The 21,087-nt window shown below is 40.6% G+C and overlaps 2 protein-coding genes across 3 annotated transcripts in view; one reads left to right on the top strand and one right to left on the bottom strand.

Annotated features, from left to right (window-relative positions):
• si:dkey-13a21.4 (uncharacterized protein LOC494576 homolog) overlaps positions 1-21,087 on the top strand; it is a 991,873-nt gene that overhangs the window by 526,758 nt on the left and 444,028 nt on the right. The gene's annotated exons all lie outside the window — the stretch shown is intronic.
• The window catches only part of mecp2 (methyl CpG binding protein 2), a 217,708-nt gene that overhangs the window by 82,821 nt on the left and 113,800 nt on the right, over positions 1-21,087 (bottom strand). For both annotated transcript variants that reach the window (XM_051933502.1, XM_051933503.1), the window contains exon 2: positions 11,849-12,223. In XM_051933502.1, coding sequence (XP_051789462.1) covers positions 11,849-12,223 — 375 coding nt within the window. The remainder of the gene's footprint in view (positions 1-11,848; positions 12,224-21,087) is intronic.

The following is a 21,087-nucleotide window of genomic DNA, read 5'->3' as shown; positions in this document are numbered from 1 at the left end:
GCTCAGTTTCGAGCTTCACGGCAAAGGCTGTGAATACTTATGTACATGTGCTTTCTCAATTTTTTTATTTTTAATAAATTTGCAAAAACCTCAAGTAAACTTTTTTCACGTTGTCATTATGGGGTGTTGTGTGTAGAATTCTGAGGAAAAAAATTTATTTAATCCATTTTGGTATAAGGCTGTAACATAACAAAATGTGGAAAAAGTGATGCACTGTGTGTGTGTGTGTATATATATATATATATATATTTTTTTTTTTTTTTTCCATTTTGGGTCCTTGAAATTCCACAGATAACCTCCCGATTGCAAACTTTTACTTTTGAAACCTGTAACTTGCTAATGCTTTAGCAGAAATCTTATCATTGCATTTTAAACGAAAACTCCATCAAAAAAATATTTTTTATACTGTAGGTTACTTTCTTGATGTAGCATGCAGTCACAGTCAAGAAACTTTTCACACAAAACAGAGAAAGATTCTGATGGAACAGATGCTGTGAGTATACGACTAGATGACTTGACACTTGGCTTATACAACATGAGTAACGTTAGTTTTTTTTTTTATGAAAGTTTTTGATATTGTTTCTTGTTATCTAGCATTGGTCACCATAGATGGCTACTCTATCATAAACTCTGTTATCTCCAATCTGCATGAAAAAATGTAGGGAAAAGCCAAGCAAAATGACACCTTTTATTGGCTAACTAAAAAGATTACAATATGCAAGCTTTCGAGGCAACTCAGGCCCCTTCTTCAGGCAAGATGTAAACATTACATCTTGCCTGAAGAAGGGGCCTGATAAAAGGTGTCATTTTGCTTGGCTTTTCCCTACATTCATAATGGCTAACACGGTACAACACCCTAGTACTACATGAAAAAATGGTAAGAAAAGTTTAAACCTCATTACTACAAACTACACGTGGTAATATATATGAAAATCATCATTTTTGGGTGGAGAATTCTTTAATGCTGCATAACCCTATGTAAATGTTGTGCTAAAGATTAAAATATCTAAGGCATTTTTATACTTTACAGTACATTTCTTTGGTTTACACTATTTGTATGGTTTCAGAGTGTTAAATGATACAAATATTTATATTACTGCCTGCCACTTTATGGTGAACAACTTCTGGCAGAGAAAGAATAATAATGTGGTGTAAATGGTCCTAATATGTATTATTACACATGCATGAGCTTCATTTTACTACAGTGCATGTCTCACATATTTTAGTACAACAGCGGATGTGGCTTTATGCAAATTTGAAAAAAAAAACCTTTTGTTTTGATCTTACCAAGTTTGTAGTACACACAGAGTATTTGCTAGTCAAGTAAAAAAAGATGTAAGGTGATACAATACATGTTATATTTTCAGTGCTGTAATCTTTAGTTCAAAGTGTGGTCAAGTGCAAGTTATGTGTATATTTTTATGATGCTAAAGAAACCATGGTTTTAATGGAATAAATCAAGTTTGCCTCGAGATGGATGATTAAAATGAATTATTGATTCAAGTTGGATTATGATGGATTATTTACTAAGATTGTTTTGTTCCCTTTGCCTGAACCTGCAGATATATGCATTGAAAGTGACTGAAGCCTTTCAGCATAAATGGGATCAGAAAATTATTAAGCAACTGGAAAAAAAAACAGTAACATGATCTCATCTACTACAGCAAAAGTAGATATAATAATTTAGGACTAAGCAAGAAACAATATATTTATCCAACAATACAATTTATGTTGCAATTCAGGCTTCACAATATAACATCCCATCCATCCATCCATCCATTCTCTTTCGCTTATCCGAGGTCAGGTTGCGGGGTCAGCAGCTTCAGCAGAGATGCCCAGACTTCCCTCTCTCCAGCCACTTCTTCTAGCTCTTCCGGGAGAATCCCAAGGCGTTCCCAGGCCTGCCGTGAGACATAGTCCCTCCAGCGTGTCCTGGGTCTTCCCCGGGGCCTCCTCCCGGTTGGACGTGCCCGGAACACCTCACCAGGGAGGCGTCCAGGAAGCATCCTGATCAGATGCCCGAGCCACCTCATCTGACTCCTCTCGATACGGAGGAGCAGCGGCTCTACTCTGAGCCCCTCCCGGATGACTGAGCTTCTCACCTTATCTTTAAGGGAGAGCCCAGACACCCTGCGGAGGAAACTCATTTCAGCCGTTTGTATTCGCGATGTTGTTCTTTCGGTCACTACCCATAGCTCATGACCATAGGTGAGGGTTGGAACATAGATCGACTGGTAAATTGAGAGCTTTGCCTTATGGCTCAGCTCCTTTTTCACCACGACAGACTGATGCACAGCCCGCCTCACTGCGGACGCCGCACCGATCTGCCTGTCGATCTCCCGCTCCATTCTTCCCTCACTCATGAACAAGACCCCAAGATACTTGAACTCCTCCACTTGAGACAGGATCTCGCTCCCAACCCTGAGAGGGCACTCCACCCTTTTCCGGCTGAGGAACATAGTCTCGGATTTGGAAGTGCTGATTCCCATCCTAGCCGCTTCACACTCAGCTGCGAACCGATCCAGAGAGAGCTGAAGATCACGGCCTGATGAAGCAAACAGGACAACATCATCTGCAAAAAGCAGTGACCCAATCCTGAGTCCACCAAACCAGACCCCCTCAACACCCTGGCTGTGCCTAGAAATTCTGTCCATAAAAGTTATGAACAGAATCAGTGACAAAGGGCAGCCCTGGCGGAGTCCAACTCTCACTGGAAACAGGTTCAACTTACTGCCGGCAATGCGGACCAAGCTCCGACACCGGTTGTACAGGGACCGAACAGCCCTTATCAGGGGGTCCGGTACCCCAATCTCCCAGAGCACCCCCCACAGGATTCCCCGAGGGACACGGTCGAACACCTTTTCCAAGTCCACAAAACACATGTAGACTGGTTGGGCGAACTCCCATGCACCCTCCAGGACTCTGCTAAGGGTGTAGAGCTGGTGGACTGTTCCGCGACCAGGACGAAAACCACACTGTTCCTCCTGAATCCGAGGTTCGACAATCTAAAGGATCCTCCTCTCCAGAACCCCCGAATAGACTTTTCCAGGGAGGATGAGGAGTGTGTTCCCTCTGTAGTGGGAACACACCCTCTGGTCCCCTTTCTTAAAGAGGGGGACCACCACCCCGGTCTGCCAATCCAGAGGCACTGTCCCTGATGTCCATGCGATGTTGCACAGACGTGTCAACCAAGACAGCCCTACAACATCCAGAGCCTTGAGGAACTCCGGGCGTATCTCATCCACCCCTGGGGCCCTGCGACCAAGGAGTTTTTTGACCACCTCGGTGACCTCAGTCCCAGAGATGGGGGAGCCCACCTCCGAGTCCCCAGGCTCTGCTTCCTCATTGGAAGGCATGTTAGTGGGATTGAGGAGGTCTTTGAAGTACTCTCCCCACCGACCCACAACGTCCCGAGTCGAGGTCAGCAGCGCACCATCCCCATCATACACAGTGTTGACACTGCACTGCTTCCCCCTCCTGAGACACCGGACGGTGGACCAGAATCTCCTCGAAGCGGTCCGAAAGTCGTTCTCCATGGCTTCCCCAAACTTCTCCCATGCCCGAGTTTTTGCCTCAGCAACCACTGAAGCCGCATTCCGTTTGGCCTGCCGGTACCTATTAGCTGCCTACAGAGTCCCACAGGACAAAAGGGACCGGTAGGACTCCTTCTTCAGCTTGACAGCATCCCTCACCGCCGGTGTCCACCAACGGGTTCGGGGATTGCCGCCACGACAGGCACCGACCACCTTACAGCCACAGCTCCAGTCAGCCGCCTCAACAATAGAGGCACGGAACATGGCCCATTCGGACACAATGTCCCCCACCTCCCTCGGGACGTGGTCGAAGTTCTGCCGGAGGTAGGAGTTGAAGCTACTTCTGACAGGGGGCTCTGCCAGACGTTCCCAGCAGACCCTTACAACACGTTTGGGCCTACCAGGCCTGACCGGCAATATCCCTACAATATTAAATTTTCAGTAAGGAAGTGTACTATATGTTTAGAGGTACTTAGACATTCATAGATCAAAACTCTATAACATAAATTCAAATCAGTGTGCAAATATACAAGTTAATAAAATAAACCCAAATATTAACATAAAAGATTTGCACTGCAATAGCATAAAACATGTTACATGTATTGATTAACATGCAAGTAAGAATATTACTATACTCCATACACATTACAATAATGACCCTATAAACCTAGAACTAGCAATAACAGTATCTTCTGCTGTTCATGCAAAGGTGGCATTGGATTGGATCCTGAATGGGTTAACAGCCTTTACAGGTGTAAGCGAAAAGAAGGATAAGAAAACTTGATAAATAAGTTATTCACTTGCATATCTCTATTTATACATGTAACATACATGCTGAAATGCTTTTTGTATAGACTTGTATGCTTGGGTAATTCCTTATTGAATTAAGTAACATTTAATCAGAAAACATTTCTCTGTATGAAATATTTTACATAAACAACCTTCATTGAGAATTAGTTTACCTTGCTTAACATTTTATCTTTTGGTTGCTCTAACCTAAGCAACACAAGCTTTGGCCATGTGTGAAAACTGGTGGAGATAAATAAATACTAAAAATATCTGAATTTTGACAAGACTAAGTCAAATAATAAAAGTAAATGAGAGATCTTTGCTGTCATAACAATCTGGGGTACAAACACAAAACCCCCTCTACGACTTCCGGTAAGTAATTCAGCATAAATAACATTATAATTACGGTAAGTTTACAGTAAAATGGGTGCCATTATAAAGATCTTTAATCATAAAACACATGGTGGCATGTCACTAGTCTGTACATGCACAAACTCCACCAGAAAAGAGTGTGTGATATGTATCATCATCGAAGACAGGAATGTTTTTTTCAGTCAAAAACTGCTTTACGGAAAAAGCATTGTGAACAGGAGCGTTGTCTTGTCTTATCTCACTGTTTGCTTTTTTCACCCGACATTGTCGTGGCAACTTGTGTAGCGATTGTTGTGCAAATACTGACTGGGCTATTCACAGGATATACCTAGCCAGTCAGAGGTTTGAGAAGGCATGTAGAAGGGGATATAATTCTATAATTTATGTCCAGCTGACCTCCAGATGGTTTCCAGGAAAGCCCCAAGCCCAGTCCGGTTATTTTTGTGTCTCACCTTGTATATATACATACAAGCACACACACTCGCCAGAACACTTTCCTAGTACCAGGTTGGACCACATTTTGCCTTTGAAACTGACATAATTCTTTGTGGCATAGATTCAGCCAGGTGCTGGAAATATTCCTCAGGGAATTTGGTCCATATTGACATGACAGCATCACACAATTGCTGCAGATTTGTCAGCTGCACATCCATTATAAAAATCTTCTGTTCCACCACATCCCAAAGGTGCTGTTTTGGTTTGAGATCTGGTGACAGTGGCAGCCATTTGAGTACAGTGAACATACGGTCATGTTGAAGAAACCAGTTTGAGATGATTTGAATTTTGTGACATGGCACGTTATCCTGCTGGAAGTAGCCATCAGAAGATTGGTACACTGTGTTCATAAGGGTTGGACGTGGTCAGCAACAATACTCAGGTAGGCTGTGACATTTAAACGATACCCAGTTGGTACTAAGGTGCCTAAAGTGTGCCAAGAAAATATTCAAAGTCGCTTAAATTACCTCTCTTCCCCATTCTGATGCTTAATTTGATCTTCAGCAGGTCATCTTGACAATGTCTGCATGCTTAAATGCTTTGAGTTGCTGCCAAGTAATTGGCTGATTAGATATTTGCGTTAACAAGCAGTCACCTAATAAAGTGGTTGATGAGAGTATATACATATTATATATTCAGGTTAAATCCTGTTATGGCAAATACCAAAGTAAAAAAAATTTCAGAATAATGAATAATTTTTGTGGGCCTGGACAAACATTCATAGAAAATCATGTTAAACGAATCTCGTTTAATGAAATGTAAATATCAGTATAATGAACATTTTTTCAACCAACAATGTCCACCAAAGATTATAATGCGATGCAAAAAATACTTAATGCCGCTCCTACACTTTCCATGCTGAGTCTTGGGAACCCTGCAACAGGTTGTCTCAAACAGAGACAGTCTGATGCAAAATTTCTGGTCTCAGGCAGTTTCGGTGAGGCTTGGCGAGACATCATACACATTGCCAAATTCCGAGTTAGTGCTCCACTGAGGGTCCACGTGGGTAGTTGTGTGTGGATACCTTAGTATTCATGTTTGCAATGTGATAAACAAAAGAACAAAAAAAAAAAAAGAGAGAGAAACGTTAATTTTACTTTCAGTGTAAACTGATGACTATCATGGAAAAAGTTGATTCCAGAGTGAAGAAAAACTTACACCTAACATCTTGTTTTCATTCTGTGTTTGTACCTGTATTTCTATTAAAAAAATACATCTAATATCTCGTTTTCATTATGTGTTCATACCTGTATTTATATTTAAAAAAAATCTAATATGTCATTTTCATTCTGTGTTTGCACTGGTATTGCAATAAAAAAAAAACATCTAATGTCTCATTTTCATCATGCGTTCATACCTGTATTTCTATTAAAAAAAAAAGTCATTTTCATTCTGTGTTCATACCTATATTTTTATAAAAAAAAATATATATCTAATGTCATTTTTATTCTGTATTTATATCTGTATTTCTATTTAAAAAAAGATGTCTAACATCCTGTTTTCATTCTGTATTTATACCTATATTTCTATTAAAATAAAAAAAAATAACGAGTCTCATTTTAATTATATGTTCGTACCTGTATTTCTGTAACAAAAATACAGCAAACGTCTCGTTTTCATTCTGTATTCATACCTGTATTTCTACCGGTATTTTAAAAAAATTACATTTAACGTCTCGTTTTTATTCTGTATTTTCATAACTTTGTTTCTATAAAAAAAATAAAATAAAATCTATATCTAACAGTTTAAAAAGGGCTGTTTTTTTTTTTTTGGTTTTTTTTTTTTTTACACACAGGTATTGTCAAGCTTGGGTCACAGAGTTGCACAAGAGGCAGGAAGAGGAGTCCACATTTTCAAGGAAAATACAGGTATTTTATTACTGTATAGAGAAGGCAGGTACAGTCTCAAGACTTCATACAGAACAGGAGCTGTTAGGAGCCCTGGTATGGGCGATCGTCCTGCTTTAGCTCCCATCTTCAGATTAGAAGAACTCCTGCGGCTCAGAATCACCGCTGTAGCAGTCTGGAGAAGAGAGATCAAGAGAGTGTGGGGTAGAGCAGATCAAAGCCCGGTGTTAATTATTAAACACTGTGCAACAATCATAGTACCCTGTAACCATGATCCTGCAGAGGACAACAAATTGCTTTGCCCTTGGTTTACTGTTTACCAGACGCAGCAGAGCAGCTATGGAGCTGTCCTTGGACCACTGCCGTTAGACATGGTGAATCGCTGGTGGCCCTGGTCACAATACGGATTTTCTCCATATTTGTTACATTATAACAAAATATACTTCTATGGTCCTGAGAATTTCATTATAACGGAATTCCACCTGTACAGACACACACACACTATATATATATATATATATATATATATATATATATATATATATATATACACACACACATATACACACACACATATACATACACATATACACACATTTTGCTAAAGTACTGAGACTCAGCCTCGTGTTTTGTGGTCCAAGACAAGGACTCACATGTCACATGGTACCAGAAGTGGGGTCCTTGCACCGATGGATCCCCTAGAAGTACGGCAACCCCCGGAGCAAGATGAGGCTCCAGTGGCCTCCCCCGCCTTGGCGTGGCCACGAGATGTGCTGCCGAAGATGGCTCCCTCAGATGACCCTTAGTGTTTCCTATTCTGCTTTGAATGTATGGCAACATTGATGCGCTGGGACAGGGGAGCCCGGGCAGCTGTTCTGGCCCTGTTTTTAGTTGGAGAAGCCCTCCAAGCCATACAGAATCTCCTTACCGAAAGGCTTGATGATTATGACTACCTGAAGCAATAGATCCTCCTCCGCATGTCTGTGAGTCCGGTGGTCAAGGGCCGTCAGTTTCGGCTGTGGCATACTGATCCGTATTGCCCTGTACGAGGACAGATCCAGGCCTTAGTGGATGTGATTCAAAGCAGGATTCACGGAGACCCTTTCAAGCACATTGTGGAGAAGCTGTGATGAAATGCTACAGAACAATGTCCACACGCTGCTGGATCTAACCCGCAGACTACAGAGTGCACAAGCCACCTGAAAACAACAGGGCTACCCAGGCTTGACCCCAATTTTGATCCAGCCAGCACAGACCTTCAGGGTCGTCAGCACCACAGGTAGAAGACGCCAGAGTGTGAACACCACAGTGCGGACTAAACACAGCAGTTTCCACTGTGATCAACTGGGATATCTGGCTCGGGAGTGTCACCTCTCACCTGCACAAACAATGGCTATTGGTCTGGCCAAGGTATGTGGCTTGCAAGTTTCCTCCAAGATGTTAAAAAGAGGACAATTTTAAGGTCTCCATTACGTTGGCCGGATTGGAATTCTCGGCACTGTTGGACTCTGGTAACGACCTCTGCATTGTCCGCTGTGACTTACTCCAGCAGACCCCTTATAAGACCACAGATAAAGTAAACATCCGCTGCGTCCATGGAGACATTAAAACATACAAGACTATATTACTCTCTCTGAAATTTAAAGTGAAGACCTTTAAGGTTTGGATTGCCATATCAGATACTTCACCCTGGTCACTCCCAATCGGAAAAAGGAATTCCCTCTTCCCATAGGGCCACCTGCAGAGCACCTACCCCTGTAGTGGATAGAGAGGGGCTCGCCGCACACAATGTCAGTCAAGGAAATGGGTCTGAAATTGAACCAGAGTTGTCCAGCGAGCTGGTGAAGACCCGGTACAGTTGGCAAACTTTTCCACTCCGTCACATACACACCAGCAGCCTCCTCAGATCAGACACTCAATACAGACCCGGACAAAAACGAATTAGCAGTGGGAGGTGAGTGCAATGTTGCATCGGACATGGTAGCAGTGGGAGGGGAGTATGATTCTGCATCAAACACGGAGAAAGCAAAGACTGTCGTCTAGGCGGAGTTTGCTCTCCTACAATGAGCTGATAACAAGTTGGATTGTGCATTCAGACAAGCCCACGTTACAGATGACTCTTACTATCTGGGGAGAGAGGACCCTAATTTTAAAACACCACATTTTTTACTTAAGAATGGTTTTCTTTTATGTTAACTTTTATGGACAGAATTTCTAGGCACAGCCAGGGCGTTGAGGGGGTCTGGTTTGGTGGACTCAGGATTGGGTCACTGCTTTTTGCAGATGATGTTGTCCTGTTTGCTTAATCAGGCCATGATCTTCAGCTCTCTCTGGATTGGTTCGCAGCAGAGTGTGAAGCGGCAGGGATGGGAATCAGCACCTCCAAATCCGAGACCATGGTCCTCAGCCGAAAAAGGGTGGAGTGCCCTCTCAGGGTTGGGGGCGAGATCCAGCCCCAAGTAGAGGAGTTCTAGTATTCTCGGGGTCTTGTTTACGAGTGACGGAAGAACTGAGTGTGAGATCGACAGGCGGATCGGTGCTCTGCATCGGTCTGTCGTGGTGAAAAAGGAGCTGAGTCGTAAGGAAGGGCTCTCAACTTACCAGTCGATCTATGTTCCTACCCTCACCTATGGTCATGAGCTATGGGTAGTGACTGAAAGAATGAGATCGCGAATAAAAACGGCTGAAATGAGTTTCATCCGCAGGGTGTCTGGGCTTTCCCTTAAAGATAGGGTGAGAAGCTCAGTCATCCGGGAGGGGCTCAGAGTAGAGCCACTGCTCCTCCGCATCGAGAGGAGTCAAATGAGGTGGCTCGGGTATCTGATCAGGATGCCTCCTGGACGCCTCCCTGGTGAGGTGTTCTGGGCACGTCTAACCGGGAGGAGGCCCCAGGGAAGACCCAGGCCATGCTGGAGGGACTATGTCTCCCGGCTGGCCTGGGAACACCTCGGGATTCCCCCGGAAGAGCTAGAAGAAGTGGCCGGGGAGAGGGAAGTCTGGGCATCTCTGCTCAAGCTGCTGCCCCCGCGACCCAATCTCGGATAAGTGGAAGAGGATGGATGGATGGTTTTCTGTATTGGGTGATTTCTGATTCTGTGGGTGATGGACGCATTGAGCATTTGGTAGTACCAAGTAAACATAGGGAGAAGATTTTAAAAATTGCTTGCAGTCATGTTTTTCAGGGTCACCTCGGCACGAAAAAGAGGAGGGAACATATTTCGAAACACTTTTATTGGGTGAATGTGGGTCAGGATGTGGTGCAATTTTATAAGGCCTATCCCGACTGTCAAATAGTTTCTGCTCACAGTTCTGACAGGGCACTCCTTGTACCGATGCCTATTTTAGGTGTCCCCTTTGAGAAGGTGGGATTAGATATTGTTGGCCTGCTTCCCAGGAGTGAAAGTGGCATTCAGTATATGCTTGTATTAAATCGATTACGCCACAAGATACTCGGAAGTAGCAGTGCTGCAGCGGGCAAATACCCGAACAATGGCTGCCCTTTCATTTCCTGCTTGAATGCTGTACTGACCCAATAGCTCTGGGTCCTGATTGGATCTATGTGGAACTTATAATGTTATATTTCCTTTTAAAAATGAGAATGTCTACAACTCTGTGGCAATACGTACTGCAGTTGAAACACTTACTCACTGGGTACAGAAGTATTAGAGGACTTATGATTTAATCAAAAAAGCAAGCAAATCAAGATACACCACTATATACAGTAGATCCTGCTTGCTGTAATCTATCCCTATTTTTAATCCAAATCAGTGAAAGGTGTATTGAAATATCAAGCACCCATTTTTCACATCCGTGACCTGTGAAAGCTCCAGTTACTACAGCTTGCTGCTCCCAATAGTGACAGTTAAGTGTATCATGAGCACTGTTCCAATATGATGAGAAGGTTGTGCTTTTCTCACTCCAAACCATGTTTGATTTGAAAACAAGCCTGAGAAATGTTGATGCACTTATGAAACAATGTTGCAATTTGCCATATTTGTCCAAGGATGCGATTCGCTAAATTGTGTGTGAGAAACCTGTAATCTGTGCATGAAGTCCACTTTCACATGTGGTAATGTCTATGTTATGCAATGATAACTTTCATCTTTACAACACTGTACAGATTATGAGTAAAGGTTTTGCTAAAGTGCAGTCACTTGGTCGTGGTATACCTCAGCTCTAGTCTTTCAATCAGATTTTTAAATTTCCTGTTTTAGACAAAATACATTTTCATTTGCCCTTGTGTTTCATTTCAGTCATGTGGTAATGACATAATAATACAATACAAGGCCATATTTCATACTGACAGAATTTTGTGCCGTTAAATTCAGCATAACAAAGCTTTGTCTAAAGCATATTTAGGATGCAGATCGACCTAAAATCAGCCTTTAAACAAAATGAAAAATAAAAATATTCTTATTTTTGCATCGATGTTAAACTACTATATTATTTTTTTTGGCTTCAGACAGCCCAGTTAGACAAAAACTAAATATGTGGTGTAAGGTAAGATCTACAGAAACTAAAATTAACATTATTGGAAACCTAGAGAAGTAAGAGATTTCATAAAAGGCACAAATACATGTTAGCTTGTATACTAGAAAAGTCAAACCCCTTTATGTACACAGCACAAACATCTATTAAGTAAAACATTTATAATACAGAAGACAGCAGGAAAATATAAAACATCAAAATGTTAGCATGAGCTTTTAAGTTGACGCAGCTTTAACCAGAATTCTGCTGTATTCACGGTTACTAATACAGTAAATATTACATTTATCAGACATTTTCACATTTTTTTCAATGATGAGTACTCACTTGATTAGGTAGACATCATATTTGCCCGCAGACCTGCCAGATTTGCGCTGTTTGAGCTTTCGGGTCCAGCCAGCAGGCAAGGATGGATCATCGTACAATGGGCCCCTGTCACGAATTATTGAACGTCGCTGTTTAGGAGAGGCTGTGGGCTCCATAGGTGCTGAAGAAGCCTCACAGGTTTCGGCCCTTCCACCATCGGTAGGCTCCATGGAAGACTGAGGTGGCTGCTGCTCACTGGGAAGAGGAGGTGATGCTGAGGAAGGTTCTGCTTTGTCTTCATCCTGCCCACCTTCCTTTTTTTCTTTTCTTAATTTCTTCAGTTTTAAGGATTTATCTTTTTGGCCCTGTTGATCCTGGTCTTCACTTTTATCCTCACTGAGAAAAATGAGAAGAATGTAAATAATTGTTATATTTTGAATGTAGATCTAACTTCTGAAATATTATTTCTATATTTAATAATGCCTAGGATAATTCAAAAAAGAAAAATTGCTGGTATCTTATGATCTGCTTAAAAATGTTAAAAAGTAGTTGCGTCTAAATTAATTTATTACTGCCAAAGATGCTCTGTTATCGAGCAATTGATGGGACTTCTGATTAATATAAAAAAGCATATTAGAAAATGTGGTTAATTAATCTTTCAATCTAAATCCTGTCATTAGCAACAGCAACCTACCAATTAAGCATACTAGACCTTTGCTTTGTTGGTCATTAACTCGAAACTTGACAATTTCTTAGTAAACTTTCTCTTATCTTTAGTAGATACAGTGAGGTTTTTTTTTTTAGTACATTTACACTAATGGACAGCTAGCTACAAACATAAGTTCAGTTTTACTTTTACATTTGACCTTTTGTTTGATTTTATACTTTTACTGTTTATGCCCCATATCAATTTTGTTTTCTATAGTCAAGGATCTGAAATAACCAGCAGGAACAATGGAACAAAAGCTCTGACAGATGATACAGATTTCCCCAACACCATAACAGTAACAGACATGATAACATGGAAGTAAAAGAGTACATTTTTTGTTCCACACATTTAATTTTGGATTGTCATTGAAGATACAGTGACTTGTTAGACTTTCTCTTTCATGTCACCAGGCTGAAGTAAGATTATTGCAATATTTACCTAGTTTTGCCGACACAGAGGCTATTTTCTTCCTTTGTCTATCCACAAACACCCTCATGAAAGTATGCATGTTTCATGCAACTTGTATTATTATTTGCTCTTTCTCGATCACTGTTTGTTTTAGGCCAGTAATAAGCAAAATGTGGCCCGCTAATTATTTTTGTGCAACCCGCCGATGTTTTTTGTATGATCCACTTAATAATAATAATAATAATAATAATTACTATTATTATAATAAGCTAAACTAGAAAATGTTTGTGTTCAGCACATGTATGTAGCAATTAAATTATTTTTGAAAAGACTATATGCTTTTTTTTTTTAAAGTTATCTGTATTAGAAACAACAGTTGGCAAAACATATATGCTACATTCACATGATCTTGGACAAACTGTAAATCTGAGTTAGAAAGTTGAAAATTCCACTTAAATGCTCTTCAAATTCAGCTGCAAGTCCGGCAGCTTGGAGAAAGCAAACCTACCTGTACTGTCCGACTTTTGACATAACGCTGACATATATAATTCACTAAGCCGCCCACAAGTAGACACCCATGGAAAGCACGCAAGACAGCCATGCCCACCAACTCTAAGACCATTGGATACGACGACAACTGGCAGAGCCACGCCCACCAACTCAAATGCAGCAACTCACAGAGCAGAGCATCATTCGCGTTTGTCTCTGCTGCACTCCACATGCACCTCTGAAGAAGTATGTTTGTCGCGGATGTGAATCGCTGTATGTGGCGTGTAGAACAGTTTGCGAGGGGTATCCCATGGTCTTACAGTTGGTGGGCGGGTCTCTGTTAGTTGCTCTTGCGAGGTTCAGTCTCTCCCTGTGCATTTCCTGTGCGACACACACACACAGAGGCAGCGCAAGAGAGAGAGCGGCACACACACACACACACACACACAGAGGCAGCGAGAGACAAAGCCGCGCACACACACAGGCAGCGCCAGAGAGAGCCGCGCACACACATTGGCAGCGCCAGAGAGAGACAGACGCAGACGCACACACACACACACACAGAGGCAGTGAGAGAGAGAGAGAGCCGCACACGCACACAGGCAGCGCCAGAGAGAGAGCCGCGTACACACACAGGCAGCGCCAGAGAGAGAGCCGCGCACACACTTAGGCAGCGCGAGAGAGACAGAGGCACACACACAGGCAGTGAGAGAGAGAGAGCCACGCACACACACAGGCAGCACCAGAGACAGACAGACGCACACACACAGGCAGTGCGAGAGAGAGAGACGCACACACACAGGCAGCATGAGCGAGAGAGAGGGCTGGACTCATAAGGTAGGAAGGCAGTTAAAGAATGCACTGGGCTTGATTTTGTTTTCACTTCTGTTTACAGTGATCGGTTCGTAGTGTGCATTTTTGAAATGTTACTTTTCTTGATGGTTTATTAAATTACGGATTTTTTCAAATATTCATTTTTTGTTGCTATAGCGCAAACTATTGCAGTGTTAGTTTTCTCTGTTGTTCAAGGTTTTCTCAGTGTTCTTCAATGTTTTTACATTTAGTTTATTATTACGCTGTGCATTCTATGGTATTATTAACTATATTTGTGCTTAAAAACCTACAAAAATATATATTTACATACAGTTCGTATGGTCTGGAACGGATTAATTGTATTTACATACAATCCTATGGGAGAAATTGCTTCGGTTCACGACCAAATCGGTTTACGACCAGAGTTTGGGAACGAATTATGGTCGTGAACCAAGGTTCCACTGCATTCTTTTCGAGTTTCTCTTGCGAACAGGCACATGACCAGGCGGTGTGTATGCTTCGAGAATGAGGGTGGACGCGGCAGGACCATCTAAGAAGAGGCATGTTTGTTGCGGATGTGAATCGCTGTATGCAGCGTGTAAAACAGTTTGCGAGGGGTATCCCATGGTCTTAGAGTTGGTGGGCGGGTCTCTGTTAGTTGCTCTTGCGAGCAGGCACATGACCAAGCAGTGTGTATGCTTCGAGAGCAAGGGTGGACGCAACAGCATCATCTAAGAAGAATCATATTTGTCGCAGATGTGAATCGCTGTATGCAGCATGTGAAACAGTTTGCGAGGGGTATCCCATGGTCTCAGCAGTGTCTATGCTTCGAAGTGAATCGCTGCATGCAGCGTGTAAAACGCTGTATTGTATGTTGCCCTCTCCAGAGTAACATCTTTTCATTCACCTACAGTTGTATTCTCAAAACCAACCCCATTTGGACAACTGTGTCTTTCAGGAAGTGTTCACCCATCAATACATAATTATGCGGCATATGCCATGCCGCGGGTTGGCTAGTACAAAATAAAACATAATCAGCTCAGCCAGAAATTGCATTTGCAGCAAAGTGATACACATTTAATATGTTCATTTTACTTTTTATTTCTGTAAAAATTTTGTTTGTCTTGAATTGCATTTTTTTTGTTTCATTTGCAGACCAAGTAGCAGTTCATCAGAAATCCTATGTTTTTCCAAATACTCTGACTAAAGTGGAAAGGTGAAAAGTCACAATGTGGAGTTCCAAAAAGTTCAAGACCACATGAACACAGCAAGGTAATCTGTGATTGATCGTGGTCACCTGATCAGCACTGTGAGCCTACTGTATATCCCTCTTAATTGTGCTTCATGTCTTTATACATTGTCATGCTATACCAGTGTATGAGAGCAGATGCATCTTTGCAGCCTGAACATAAATTTGCAATATGTACATTGGACAATACATTTTTGAGGGATTAACTTCAAATGAAAACATAAATTCAAGTTTATTACATATAATTTTTTTTCTTTTTTCTTAGTTTAATTTTTTTCTTGTAACAACAGCAGCATCTCTTTGTTTAATCATGAGCTCAAAATCTAAGAAAAACAAATCCGTAGGCAAAAAGTCATCAGTTTAATGAAAAATGGACTTACAATTATTTCTCTTACTTGAGTAAAAGACAATGCTATTTGCTTGCTTTGCTAGGAAAAAATATATGTGCTAAAGTAATATAATATCAAAAGGCATTAAAAAATTAAGCATTCTTCAAAAGTTAGTGACCTACAAGTACAGTTATGCCAAGACAAAGTAGACTGACTACAAAAAAGTCTCAGAAAACAGTAAAATATATTTAAAGCCACTTCATTAACTTCAGATACAGCAGTTCATTCAAGCTACATTGTCATTCACATTTTGGCAAAAAATTTAAACCATCCTCTTATGGAGAAATGATAAAATAATAATTGAAAGCTGTAGCAGATATTGGTTTTGCAGATAGATACAATATAATTGCAAAAGTCAGCTTATCATGATTCACAATTGTAAGGAAAATTGACAATACATCAAAAAATATTGAAGACAGTTTGAGAAAACAATTTCTAAGTTAGAATGGACAATCTGGCTTTAAATAAAAGTTGCAAAATTACACAAAATGTTGTGATGCTCAGCACACCTTGATGTCTTCTTAAGAGGAACACATTCCAATTTTAACATTACTGAATACTTAGCATCCTTAGTCCAATTAAATGGAACTCCTACCAGAGAAGATATAAATGGAGAACTGAAAATGTTTCTGTCAATTAAATATTCCAATAGAAATGATCATGGTAATATCAAGAGATGGAGTACAAGCTATGCCTAGCTTGAAAATTGGACTGTCAGGACTATTACCCTAGGATATCTAAGGATGCCAGATAATTATTTTTCCCTGTATTCTGCATCAAGAAAATGTGTGTGTGAAAAATTTTGAAAATATCGAATGTTGTTCTACTATTCATCAAACTTGTCAATTTCAGTAGCTCTTTAGGACTGAATCATCATCAATTTAAGGAATTTTTGAGAGTTATGGAAAGCTAATATGGCAATGTTATGTTTAACATTGAGGTTTGCTGGTTAAGTCAATGTCAAATGTCAATTTATGGTTGCACAATTGTCTTGAAGAACTAAGATCCTGGATGGCTGATAATTTTCTTGATCCAAATCAAAATAAAACTGAAGTGCTGATAGTTGGTCCTGCAGCCAAAGCTCAAACTGGTTTTCAACTTCTTGGCTCTTTCATGGACTTTTGCAAACCTTAGGTTTGGAGTTATTTTGATAGCAACCTCTCTTTTGAGAAACAGATAAATTCTGTGGTCAAGAGTTGCTTTTTCTAGCTCTTTCATTTAGCCAAGGTTAAGCTTTTTTTGTCTCCTAGGGATCTTGAGAAAGTAACTCATGCTTTTATCTTTTCTCTGCTTCATTACTATAAATCATTGCATTCTATGATTAGTAAATCCCTGATACACAGGTTACAGCTGGTTTAGAATGCTGCTGCTCATTTTTTGGTTAGGGCAAAACAGTTTGCCTCTGTATCTCCAATTTTAGCCTTTTTACACTGGCTGCCAGTTATCTTTAGAATTAATTTAAAAATTTTGCTGGGGTATGCTCCCGCCTATTTATCTGAATTGTGTGTTACACAATAACTATCCAGAGAGCTTAGATCTACCAGTCAGTTGTCTCTTGTGGTGTGTCATTCTAAGTGTAAAACTAAGGGGGACTGGACCTTTACAGCTGCTGCACTTTATCTGTGGAATTCTTTACCCTAATTACATTAAGGAGTCACCATTCAATTCAATTCAATTGTTTAAAACTAGATTGAAGATGAATTTCTATTCTCTAGGTTTCTGAGACCTTCAGTGATATTGATTGTTCCCTCCATCGTTCACTTCTTTGTTTCATTTTACTGCTGGTTATATTCTGTTTTGTTGTATTTTATTCTACTCATTTTATGTTTGTTGTATGTTTTAATGTAAAGCACTGATGTTGTTTTAAATGTGCTCATGGTACATGGTTAAAGTGTATGATATAAAGAACAAAATTTTTGGAGATGAAAGAACATCTATTTTCAGGATTTCATGACAAAGACTGGAGGCGCAATTTTGCATTCTGTATTGACAATACTCAACATCTGAATGAGAAGAATCTAGGTCTTCAAGGACCAAAACAAACTTATAAATGACATGTTCGGTAAAATGCCTTTAAAATTAAGCTGAAAATTTGGAATCATCAACTTGAATCCAATAATATGGCACATTTTTTGAATGTGTTAAAAGAAAAGGCATGTGATACAAGAAAAATATGCAGAGGAAATATAGAGGTTTTAACAAGAATTTAATTCATGTTTTAAAATCTTATGGAAGAATAAGATTAAATTTGGTATTTTCTCAATCAATCTTCAATTTAGACAGTGAAAGAAATACTGTAGGAACTACAAATGCAACACTAAATTAAGAAATAAATTTCAAAATTTAGGATATTTCCTGCAAGAATGTAATTAAAACTGCTTCCAATTAAGCCAACATTGCAAGCAACAGTCACAAGCAAACATATCGCAGCACCATAAGCAGGAAAAGTACAAGAAGATCACTAATTTTATATAAGCAAGTACAGTGGAACCTCGGTTCACGAACGTCTCGGTACACGTACAACTCGGTTTACGACCAAAAAGTTCGCCAAACTTTTGCCTCAGTTCACGACCACACACTCGGTATACGAACAAGCCAGGTTCCCTTTCGATTTGTACATGTTCAGTCTCTCCCTGTGCATTTCCTGTGCAGTGAGCAAGAGAGAGCAGCACACACACACACAGAGAAGCAGCGCAAGAGACGCAAGAGACAGAGAGAGCCGTGCGCGCACACACACACAGGAGCGCTCTACAGAGACACACACAGGCGCTCCAGGCTCACGCACGCACACACACACAGGCCCAGGAGAGAGAGGGCACAGACAGACACACACACAGGCGCTCCAGGCTCGCAAAAGAGAGAGACGCACCCACGCACACTCACACAGGCGCTAGAGAGAGAGAGAGAGAGAGCGAGCGAGCGAGGGATGCATAAGGTAGAGAAGGCTTGTTTTTGTTTTCAGTTCTGTTTACAGTGATCGGTTCGTAGCCTGCATTGTTGCAATGTTACTTTTCTTGGTGGTTTATTAAATTACGGATTTTTCAAATGTCCATTTTTTCCTCTGTGCTTAAAACTCATTAAAAAAAGTGTTTTTAGCGAGCGGTTCCTAGCACTATAGCGCGAACTATTGCAGTGTTAGTTTTCTCTGTTGTTCAAGGTTTTCTCAGTGTTATTCAATGTTTTTACATTTAGTTTACCATTACGCTGTGCATTCTATGGTATAATTAACTATATTTGTGCTTAAAAACTAAAATATATATATATATATATATATATACATACAGTTCGTACGGTCTGGAACGGATTAATTGTATTTACATACAATCCTATGGGAGAAATTGCTTCGGTTCACGACCAACTCAGTTTACAACCAGAGTATTGGAACGAATTATGGTCGTGAACCGAGGTTCCACTGTACTTGTATGTCTCCACTTAGCTCCCCATCTGGCTGCAGAAGCTGTGCCCGTTTGTCAGGAAAAATTGCTGATCTAGAAAGTAAGATAGCTCTGCAGCATCAGATTAGAGAGGACAAGGTTTATCTTAATTCTATGATGGCTGTGGCTAATGCTACTGTTAATGTCTCTGCTCCCATAGCTGTCATGGATACCACTTCCCTGGAGTCTGACAATGTTCCCACTCAGATCACCAATCCTTCGCTTCAGCTGAGGGTATGATCAAAGATGATGAGCTGTTCCACACTGGGTCTGCCAGAGGCATGGTCAGTGGCCCAGACTGGACAGCGAGGCGGCAGACTCTCTGACCGGCATCCTCATTTTTTATTTATTTTTTTTTTTTTTAAACATTTTATTTAATTTATTAAAATAAAACAAAATTCCATTCAAGCAAATCAAATTTTACAAGACTAGGTTCAAGTCAAGTCAACCTCCACCCATGAGAATGACAGCTAGGCCAACATATTTTTTCTACTATTAAACGTTTAACTAAGTAAATAAACAGAATAAAAAGAGGAAGAGAATCCGCTTCCTCAATTTAAATGCTTATTCTAAAATGTTATTAATTAGATCCTGCCAGGTTTTAAAAATATTTTGCACAGACCCTCTAAGTGAGTATGTAATTTTTTCCAGTTTCAAGTAGTATATAACATCGGTTACCCACTGACTAAAAAGAGGTGAGTTAGGATTCTTCCAGTTGAGCAAGTCTATGTGCCAATAGTGAAGTAAAGGCAATTACAGCTTGTTTGTCCTTCTCCACTTTAAGACCATCTGGAGGTACACCAAACACGCTGTTAGTGGATTAGGAGAGATTGTGACACCCAGGCTGTCTGAAAGGCATTTAAAGATTTTGGTCCAAAATGATGTTAATTTGGTGTACCCCCAAAACATATGACCCAATGAGGCTGGAACTTGATTGCAATATTTGCAGGTTGGATTTTGCACTGGAAACATTTTGGACAATTTTAAACGAGACAGATGTGTTCGATAAACGATTTTAAGTCGAATGATTGTATGCTTTGCGCAATGGAGCTACAGTAAATTCTGTGCATTGCTGCCTTCCACTCCTGTTACGAAATGTTGAGTGAGAGATCCATTTCCCAATGTACTCTGGGATCTTTGAAAGGGAGGGACTTTAAAATGTTTTTATATATTACAAAAATGCTGTCTGAGTCCTCAAGACTGATCTATATTTTTTCCGGAGTAGAAGTAGGTGGGAGGTGAGGAAAGTTGGGCAGGTTTGCTTAACAAAGTTTCTAATTTGGAGGTAGTGAAAGAAATGTGTTGCTGGAAGGCTGAATTTGGAGTGTTATTGTTCATAGGATGCGAAGACGTTGTCTATGTACAGATCTCCACGTGATTTAATCCTGAATGTTTTCCAGACATTAAAAGCTGCGTATGTTTGAGAGGGAGGAAAAAAGGTGGTTGTCGTGCAGTGGTGACACAGATAAAAGCTTCTCTATCTTAAAGTACTTCTTGCATTGGTTCCATATTTTGAGTGAATGCAGCACAATTGGGTTATTAGTATATTGGCGATAACTTGTATTTACTGGGGTACAAAGCAAGGAATATAAAGAAGTGCTGCAGGATTTTATTTCTATTGAGGACCAAACCTGTGTATGTTCATCCATTTGTGTCAATGTCCAGGTTTTTATAGCTTTTATATTTACCACCCAGTAATAAAACTGAAAGTTAGGTAGAGCCATACCACCTTCTGCCTTAGGTCTATGTAGGGTCGCCCTTTGGATGCG

The sequence above is a fragment of the Erpetoichthys calabaricus genome, chromosome 11 (assembly GCF_900747795.2).
Source record: "Erpetoichthys calabaricus chromosome 11, fErpCal1.3, whole genome shotgun sequence".
Lineage (NCBI taxonomy): Eukaryota > Metazoa > Chordata > Cladistia > Polypteriformes > Polypteridae > Erpetoichthys > Erpetoichthys calabaricus.
Note: the sequence above shows the minus strand (reverse complement) of the source record. Positions and strands in the feature narration are given on the sequence as shown.